Here is a 10,369-nt window from a genome sequence, read left to right as displayed (position 1 = left end):
GTTAGCCTTAGTTTTGTGATGATTATGAAGAAGAAGAAGAAGAAGAAGAAGAAGAAGAAGATGATGATGATGATGATGATGATGATGATGATGGTGATGATGATGATGATGATGATGCACAAACCCACTGTGGGCGGTGCGCCATGAACCGACTGGTAATATGATCGAGAAATGAAACAGATTAGTTAATAAATGTATAAGCATGTGATAAAAGAAGAACATCAGTGAATAATGGAAGATGGAAAGTAAACCGATAATGAATGATTTGGACGGCAGCGCGCTTCGTTTCGTCTTCCTTCTATGATGACGCACACCCACAGTGCCTCGCTCTGGACTTTTGCCTTCTTCTGGCACACCATCGCGAGCTGCCCCTGGTGCGGCGACACACGCCCTGCACTCTTTCACATCTCGTGCGGGTGCGGGAGCAAACGTCAACACGCCTACCGTCAGAGCTGTACCTCCTACCGCTCAAATGACGCCTAGCACGTCATTTGAGCGGTAGGGGTACAGCTGACCGGCGATACCCTGGCGGGACAAGAAGTTCTCGTCAAGCAAGTACGTCGAGCAGCCATGGCCAGTGAAGTCCTGGAATGAGGACACCACCCGCTCGACCTCAAGAGCAACGACCTCGATGGTCCAAATAAATGTTCTCTCTCTCTCGGCTGTTGTTGTTGACGTGAGTGGTCGTGGCGCATACCCACAGTGGGGGATTGGCCGTGAATCCGGTCGAGACCAAGCTCGTGTCCGTTAAAAAAGTGCTGCCTCCTTTTATTCTGACCTAGCCCGTCTAAAATTATATAGCCGATTTCTGGTCGCAATCCGGTGTGCGACTATACATAGGCGTGCTCGTACAACGTGCTTTGAAGGAGACAGTGATTCTTCATCGTAAGCATGACTCGGAGGCCTAAACAGGGGTGTGGGTAAAAGGTGGATTGTTAAGCAATAATAGAAAAATTCGTAGCATATTGATCCTTTGGGGAAGATCTGCGACGTACGGCGATTAGCGATATTTCTTGTGATGGGTGGGTAATATTGGTGATGATACATAAGTTGCGATGCTTATTCCACATGATGAATTGTTGAACCACCAGAGGAACTGGGTCCTACAATGACCACTGGAGGACTACTAGAGGAATGGCGCCATGCGGACGTCATACCTATGCCTAAGTAAGGCAAGCCACTATCGCTTCAGCAACTGCGACCCATATCATTAACTTCGTGCTTAGGTAAACTTCAGCGAGTTGTACTCTTCCGGCTACAACCCTTTCTCGAAGACGGCGAATTCCTTTTTCTATAGACTCTTGTGCTACTGCCCTAGCCTCTCTACGAAGGACGACAACGTCTTCGACATCGCCCCACTAGATATTCTCGACAATCTGGCTTTCTCGCAATGCGGCGCACGCACATGCAGATACGTCAGAGGTCCGGTCGGACGTCATCACATTTACAGGCAGAGGAACGTCACCGGGCTAGATTCTATCGCCCACCCTCTTCAGCGTTGGCTATGGCTAAACTGCCCCTCTTACAAGGCCAGACATGTACCATCCAGCACGCTCTCTACGCTGATGAGGTTACGATCTGAGCAGCTTAGGGATGACACGGTGTCGTCCAGGAAGCTGTGCGTGTTGTGCGAGAACTAAGCCGAAAAGTCCGAATCGCTCCCATATGGCACAGGCGGCGCCGCGGTACCGACGAATCCACTAGTACCTCTCTGTTTTTACACGGCAGACCTATCCCTCAGATAGCTGGACCCCGGAACTTAGGACTCCGCATTCAACCTGATGGCAAAGCCTCGCACGCTCCGCACTTTCTGTGTCAGCAAATAACAGGGGCGACACATGTGATACACCGCATTACCAATCGTAGAAGAGGCCTTCGCGAGGAAGTTGTCCTCCACATAGTGCAGGCTCTGATAATCAGCCGGCTCACCTTCCCCGATTCCATTCTCGCCCTCATTCAGACTCCGAAGAGGGACGCCCTTGTACGGAGAGCAGTGAAAACGGCTCTTGAGTTGCTTCTAATTGCTTCCGCACAACGCGTTCTTCAGCTCGGTATCCACAACACCGCGAGCGAGCTTTTCGAGGCCCATCACAGCGGTAAGCTCCAACGTCTCAGGCGCACCCGGCGGGGAGGCGTTCTGAGAATAGAAATGTTTGGAATAGCTTTACGTTATAGCGCCCCTAGCGTCCTGAAGTGAAAAACATACTGAAGCAAACATTGACAACAGGATAGGGCGTGGATGTGATGCAGCGGAAATCGAGCACAACGCGGAACATCCTAGTTGAATTCGAAGACGCTCCGCCAGCGAGACCAGTAGGTAAAGTCCACCTTACAGGAAGGGTGGCATTGGAAGATGATGCAAGCATCAATTTTTCAGCAGTCGAGACAAGCAAGAGAGGTTTATAGTATAGGTGGGGGGGGGGGGGGAAAGCAGGGAAGATATTCATAGGTTACATGCCCATTTAACTGTACAAGAGCCTTTTGAGTGAGAGAGAAAATATTAAGCAAATTTAGACAAAATGCTGAACTGATAAGCGAGCATAAATTACCTGATTAGCTCAAGCAGGCTAGGTGACGATTTGTTACCGACGCGCTTCAAGCCGGATGCCAATAAAATATAATTATCGTATCCTTTTCATACAATAAAATATATTTGAGAGCAAGTGCACTGTTTTGTTTGTTTTTTGCACCTTTTTGGCGCTTTTGCATCATGTTTATCTGATATTTGTTACGAACCATGTGCAGTCAAACCCTATTATGAAGAACAGGTGTGCGTGCTAAAAATAGTTCGATGTACCATGTGATTCGAAATACCCAAACGCGACTACAGACAACCGTAACACACTTTTGTGATGCAAATTTTTACGCATGAATTTGTCATTTTAGTGGAGGTAAGCCCTGAAGAAATCTATTTGTAGAAAACAAAAGTAAGCATAGCAGACCGTAATTTTTACCTGTACCTCGAACTCTTTCTCACATTCACTAATGGTATTCTCGATTCGAGATAATGTGCGGGCCTCTTCCACTTTCCTGAATGTCCACACGTACCAGCACAGCGCATTCACCACAACAGTGAGTCTTCAAGTGCCGCGCGAGACAGCCCCTCACATAGCAGCAGACGTCCCATGTTCGATATATCGAATGTCCAGTTCATTACGAGGAAGTTAACCTCCATTATTATCCATAATTCAGTTTCGCGCGTTCGATATACAGAACAATTTACTTTAATCGCGTTAGTCATGTAAAGTGCGATCTCGTTGCTACGATCTTCACGAGAACTGGAAATTAAAACGTATCATACGAAAATCGTAACATCCAAACCAAGCTCCAAGAAGTACGAAAATGGGTGTACTCGGTCCCAAACAACAGCAAAGGCTCGTGTTGCGTCGAGTCATGCTGCTCCACACTCCGTGTGATGCACTCAACGCCACACGAACCGAAAACAACGCACTTTTATTCAGCAACGTTGAAATAGCTTGTCCGTTTGCGCTGAGGTTTATTCATTTCTATGTCCGTGAAAGGAGTTCTTGAAGCTAGAAGGAGCCGCCGTTCCCTCACTCAAGTGAGCAGTGGTGCACCGCCAGTCGGGGTGGCCCCACTTTCGCAGCGGCGTTTTTCATGCAGTGTGCCTGGAGCTTAACACGTTGTTCGTGGGTCGTTTGAATGGTATTAATGCTTATACATTAAAATATAAAGCCACGAGTTTTGGAAATACCAGTGAAAGCCCACGTGTGCCGTCGCATTATCCAATTTGACGAGGTGAAAACGCAATTGGAAATACCGAATGGAAATATATCGCTCCTATGTGTAGTTGGCCGGGAACATTACAAAAACTATTTATCCGCCGAAAAACGTACTATGTGGAACGTTATCAACGATATCCCACTGTATATTTCGGTTTGGAAGCATTTGTTACGTGCAGCTATTTGCAAGGGACTTCGTTAATTCGTACTCGTTATATTCGACTGAATTAGCCTCGGATATTTTTATGCATCTTAAATTTTTGAGCGCTTCGTAGCTTCCTCAACAAGTCCTGTGTGTTTAGCATATCTTTATGCCTTTTCCTCTTGCGTCGATTCAGCAAAACCACAACACCTTGCAGGTTACACGTTTTTTTTATTACTCGAATTCAATCGCTTCAAGTCCGTCCTGGTCGTCTCGCTGCCGCTTCTTCTCCGGTTCGTAGTCGTCGTCGCTGTCGTCGCTACTGTGGATAACGTTTTCAGCGGCTGGCCGTGAGACGTCAAGTTGGCCCAGCAGGCAAACGGTAGCTTCCCTATTGACGGAGAATAAATGGAGGCCAACCTCCACGAGAATGGCACCGTCCGCACCCCGCACGTCTTCTTCCAGCCGGTATTTCCTGAAAGGTGAATCGAGCCCGACAACCAGTTTCAGTGGGCACGGGAACGGCCGCCGATTACCTAATTGTACGTGTGCGCAAGTATGCGAAATTTCAAATATCAATAGCTTTTTTTTCGGATACTTGGTTCATATTCGATGTGAGAATACACTGTTTATAGTCCCTGCTGTTCGATTCTTATTTCATTCGAAAATTCGTCATTTCATAGTTATACAATATTTGTTTTTTTTTCAGAACGTTAAGGTGAAAACATCAAAATCGTGAGGGACACAGATTACATCATCATGCAATGCAATGACTGTGCATTTTCAACGGCAGTGTAAGCTCCCGATCGATCCGGATTTGGTTATTTCTGTCGCATGCACTCCAATCGTATTTTTATTCTGCAAGTTTCCTTCCCGTGTTCAGGGTCCCGGGTGAGTAATTGACAAATTGACATGGATAAGCGCACTACTTCACGGACTCTAGAGGCTGACTGGCGATCATGAATTCTTCGTTTGCCTGACCATTGAACAATACCGTTCAACGCTGCTCTTACACAATCTCGCTTAAGGTCCCCCATCATTTTGTTGCAATTCATCTCCAGTGTTGATGAACAGTACAACTTCATCTGCAAGCCGAATCCTAATTGTTGAGATATTCGGCATTCATCCCAACTGCCAAGCCTTGCCAATCTAATAGGCTGAACACTTCTAAGAATGCAGTGAAGTGCATCGGACAGGTTGCGTCTCCTTGTCTGGCCCCTTTCTTAATCAGTGATAAAAAAAACTTGGCAAAGGATAGGGCAAGATGGGGGCAGTGAAAGATAATTAGGGTAATGCCAACAGCAATGTTGTTATATAGCAAAAGAAAAACGATTCTACACTGAACTTCACATTACCCAGAGCATTATCATAACCTTCATTCGAAGCGCTGATGAACTAGACACAGAGGGGCCTTCTGTAACGTTCGATGACGTTGACACGGCCTTGAAAGATGTGTCCCAGTGAAAAGCGCCTTGGCAAGATGGAACAAAAGTCGATTTAACCAAAGATGGAGGAAATATGCTTGAAACGTTTGCCGCCTTTTATACACAATGCCTCAAAACTTCATGTTTACCATAAAGCTTGAAGAATTACAAAGTTCTACTAATCCCTAAAATAGGAGACATAGAATTGAAGAATTATAGACCGATAAGCTTGCTTTCAGTATTGCATAAAATATTCTCCAAGATTATTTGCAATAGAATCAGGATCAGGGCAACACTTGACATCGATCAACCAAGATCATGTTAAATAAACTTTTAAACTTTCAAGAAAACTAGCCTTCATTAATCCCGATTCATTAATAGGCTGGCTTCAGGAAGAAATATTCTACAATGGATCGCGTGCATGTCATCAATCAGGTAATTGAGAAATATGCTATGTACCATCAACCTCTCTATATTGATTTCATAGATTATGAAAATGCATGGGATGCACTCGAGGTATCAGCAGTCAGGGAGGCAATGCGAGATCGATGATTACAGGAGGCATACGTGAATATCTTAGGAAATTCTACAAAGACTCCGCAGGTACTTTAATACTCCGAAATTGGAAAACTACTTGTGAGGACAACCTATATGTGAGCATATATAGCTCCACCTCGCGTACTTGGAATATCCCAGTCACTCGCACTATAATCATATTGGGATAATTGTTTCTGGCGCTTACCTTGTTTTTGAATAGGTATACTTCTCACCCCTGCACAATAAACTTTTGTTGGAATTAGAGGGCCCGTGTCGTGAGTTACATTTAATCACCATCCCGTTCTCGCACTGCTTACAATAACATGTTAATTATTAAGTTTAACGACTGCCAGCCTTTCAAACAGAGAGAGGACGTTGAGTTCGTGCAGCTGTTGATCTCTGTAAGATTGGTTCCTCGTGCAGTGGACTTCAGAGAGGTGGACTCGCTGTTTTGGTAGAGTTTTCTACAGGAAAGACTAATGGGAATGTGGAACTCTTGTGCTATTATCTACGACAGATGCAAGCAGGCAGTTCAGCCAGCATGGTAACGATGGGTAACATATAAGGATCTGCTTAGACTTCATCCTTATGTCTTCAAGTGGTTCTGTGACTTTGCATTTAGATCACTTCATTTAGATCATTTAGATACAAGTATGGCAGTTCGGCCAGCATGTGAACAATGGGTAGCATACAGGGGAATATTCGCCTGAACTTCGTTCTTATAGTTTGGAGTGGCTTTGTGACTTCAATTTGGTCACGGCCAAAAGGACTGCTTCATAAATTTGATTCGCAATATGCATGTACACAGAGGCTTGTTGCCTTGGTGTGCTTAAACAACACTGATTGTTCGGAAATTAAGAAACATGAAGTATATTGAATATCGCCGCGTGAAAGTATGAAGCTACAAACACAAAGATTAGTGAAGCCTATGTACTGTTCACTATTGCCATGGTAGCTAGACAAACACAGCGCCAGAGTTCCCACCTATAATTTATCTGTGCATGACCTTCACTACACATATTTAAAAAAGGTAGGCTTTGAGATTTTTGATTAATGCGTCAAGTTTAGCAGGTTGGTAAGCTTGCATTGTAATGCAACATTATGATAGAAAAACAATGCTCAAAACATACTTGCGCAAAGGAAAGGTAGACGTAAGATGCGCTGATACATCACGATGAGCGAAGTGAGAACGGTGGAATGAAAAAGTAAAGTGCTAGGGCTATACATAGAACAGTGCCCTTTGTACTAGAAATAAGTTCAGGGATGCTGCAGCTTTATAAAGTTGTGTTGTTAATGTAAAGCATCACTCAAGAATTACGAGGACAAAGAAAAGGTTCTTGTTGGACCAAGGACAAATAAAATCTTCTTGGGAAGGTATGCACCTATAGTAGTGAGTCTTTAAATCCCCGACATGTCTTCACTGTTAGCGGGCCTTTCCCTGGTCACTATATTTCCATGGTTTATGGTAAAGCAACACCCTTTCGGAAACGAACGTAAGCACACATCTTTAAAATATGTAGATTTTGAGCTTCCCTTTGAGAAAGTACGCACCTAGTGAGCCAGTAAGTCCCGGACTCCCCCTCGCTGTCCGCGGGCCTTCCGCTGGCCTCCCATGTCACCGTGAAGTTGTCACCCTCCGGCAGGCGAACCGTGATGCCTAGAAAGATGTCTTCCATCTCCCCTGCGGCAGTTTTAGCCTTCAAAACAACTGCAATGTCCTGGCCGATTGCGATCACGGAGCTGATGTTCTTGAAGGTGTAGCTCACCACAAGAGGGCTCAGCGGAAAGTCGCAACCAAACAACCTGTCAGCGGGCGGAACATTCAGATTTAAGCAGAGAATAATAAAGCATGAATTATCGCCAAGTGATTACAAGACATACCTTACATCTTTCACAATTTTGACCGATATACGCTAGTTCTTAAGCTTGTTTATAGTTGTCGTAATGGCGCAAATAATATTGTCGTTTCCAGTTTAGGAGAAAACTTTTATTTTTTTTAGATAAACCTCACAGGTCTACGAAGAGGCATAGCGTGAGGGGACGCGTATGGTACAGTTTATCACAAGATGCAATCGGTAAGAAGATGTCGATCCAAAAAGGTATTCAAACATTGGCACAATACGATGAAATTTTTCGTACGTATAGAAAGATGTCAAAAACAAATAAAAAGAAAAAAATGGCTGTGGCTTAGAAAAGGTTAAGCCCAGGATGCGAAGCATACTAGCCTTTATTTTAGTTGTTGAACCACTGTTTAGCTTGGTGAACTGCTGTTGCTTGGCTATATTTGGTTCGGCTAGACGAAGAAACAACTCATGCGCTACTCTGCTTAGCCTTGGACGCCCCGCATTGGACGCGGTGAGCGTCGAGCAACGCAGCGTTCGGCGCGGCAACGAAATGTGCGCCTGAGCAAGCGACGCACGCCTGAGCCTTAGAAACAGCTCGTTTCTAAGGCAACACCGCATTCACTAGAGGCGCTTTTGTACCGCTATGAAGCATCGTACTCGTGGCTCAGTGGTAGCGTCTCCGTCTCACACTCCGGAGACCCTGGTTCGATTCCCACCCAGCCCATCTTGCAAGAGTTGAGCCAAAGCCACTTCTCCTCTGTCGTGACGTCACGGTGTCACGTGGTTTCAAGGCGACACCGCCGCGCCTGAGGAGCTGGGTTGAGCCCTCGTAATATGCTTCGCACAAAAAAGAATTAACAGATAAGCACTGCATTAAAACAGCAAGAGCAGCCAGGAGTATAACATAAAAGCAGCACGACACTTTGCGTTGAGACGTTATACAAAGCGTAATGTTAACAGAACAAAAAAAGGAAAACAGACATATGGCATAACGCATGCCAATACATTGAAAACGTAAATGTAGTGTAGAAACGTAATGCAGCACCAACTCAAGCCTACGCACAGTGTGGAGAAAAATGTTTGACCAAAAAACTGGAGCACGCTTAAGCTTCGCCTTCAAGAGTGGAACGCGACACCGTTCCCGTCGACCCGCCAAGGGATGTAAGACAATGGGCTTCGGCGCAGCGACTACGCGCCCCGCATCGGACGCGGTGAGCGTCGAGCACCGCAGCGTTCGGCGCGGCAACGAAATGTGCGCCTGAGCAAGCGACGCACGCCTCTAAGGCAACACCGCATTCACTAGAGGCGCGTTTGTACCGCTTTGAAGCATGGAACTCGTGGCTCAGTGGTAGCGCCTCCGTCTCACACTCCGGAGACCCTGGTTCGATTCCCACCCAGCCCATCTTGCAAGTTGTTTTTTATTCATGAAGGACCTGCTGGAATTTATCGCTCACGGCCAACGCCGCCGACGCCGACACCGACGACACCGGCTTTTCTGCGACACGAGCTCCTTAACGCTGTCGCGTTAAAATACTGCAAAAGGTATCATGATTTCTGAGCGAAGCAATGTTCTCCGGAAGGCCCTTCCCGAGACGGATAGCGCGAAGCAGTGGTGAAAAGTTAAAGGCTTGGTGTCGCTCCATATACGCAGACATAGATGAAGTTATTGTGCAATCTGCGCGATGTGACTACGTAGTGTTTCAATCATGGTAGGGATAATCCGTCAGAGTGGATGAATTTATGGAATAATGACAGCGATGCAATATCACGGCGAGTACTCAACGAATGCAACGACAGTTCGGCTTTGATCCGCGTTATGCTAGGCCGGGCACTCTAATTATGAGTAATGAAACGACTTGCCCTATTCTGAATTATTTCCAACGCTTCAATTAGGTAGTGCTGGTGTGTAGACCAAATGGGAGACGCGTACTCAAGCTGAGGTCGCATGAACGTTAAGTAAGCCATTTTACGCAAGGCAGCTGGATGGACTTTTGGGCAAGTTCCGGCGCAAGAACAACCTAATGATTTGGATGCATTGGTAGAGCCACATGTAACGTGCTCAAACCATGATAGGTTAGGTGTAAGGTGCACGCCAAGATACTTATATTTTTTAGTCGGGGATGTATACTATTGTTAATGTTGTAGATGAACTGCAAATTAACAGGTTTACGGATGAAAGACATGGTTTTACATTTTGACACATTTAGTATCACGAGCCATGTAGTACACCACTGGTTGACTACCTCTGGGTCTCGTTGGAGGGCTATATGATCGTCACTATTGGCTACTGGACGGTAGATTATACAATAATCGACCAATATTCGTATGCAAGACGATATGTTGTTAGGCAGATCATTTATATAGATCAGAAACAACAGAAGGCCAAGGACGCTTCCTTGTGGCACACCATAAGTAACGTCAGATTTGGGGGAATAGAAGTCAGTAACAGAGGTAAATTGCTCTCGATTATATAGGAAGTCACGTTGCCATGACAATGTACAGGAATCTAATTTCAACGCAGATAATTTTGATATGAGGCCGCAATGTGCAACACGATCGAATGCTTTGAAAAAGTCAAGGAATAAGCAGTCAGTCTGTAAGTAGTGAGTCATGTTAAGATGGATATCTATTGTAAATTCGAGTATCTGTGTATCTGTGGAACCGCGACTTCGCGGTTCC

General features: G+C 45.5%; 1 protein-coding gene across 1 annotated transcript in view; it reads right to left on the bottom strand.

Moving 5' to 3' along the window:
* Positions 1-4,106: 4,106 nt before the first annotated feature.
* The window catches only part of LOC135912908 (cytosolic endo-beta-N-acetylglucosaminidase-like), a 43,494-nt gene continuing 37,231 nt past the window's right edge, over positions 4,107-10,369 (bottom strand). The window contains exons 14-15 of the mRNA XM_065445509.1: positions 7,398-7,649; positions 4,107-4,360 (exon numbers count right to left, since the gene is read on the bottom strand). Of these exons, the coding sequence (XP_065301581.1) occupies positions 4,120-4,360; positions 7,398-7,649 (493 nt within the window). The 3' untranslated portion in view covers positions 4,107-4,119. The remainder of the gene's footprint in view (positions 4,361-7,397; positions 7,650-10,369) is intronic.

This window comes from Dermacentor albipictus, chromosome 8 (genome assembly GCF_038994185.2).
Source record: "Dermacentor albipictus isolate Rhodes 1998 colony chromosome 8, USDA_Dalb.pri_finalv2, whole genome shotgun sequence".
Taxonomy (NCBI): Eukaryota; Metazoa; Arthropoda; class Arachnida; order Ixodida; family Ixodidae; genus Dermacentor; species Dermacentor albipictus.
This window is presented reverse-complemented; position numbering and strand designations above follow the sequence as displayed.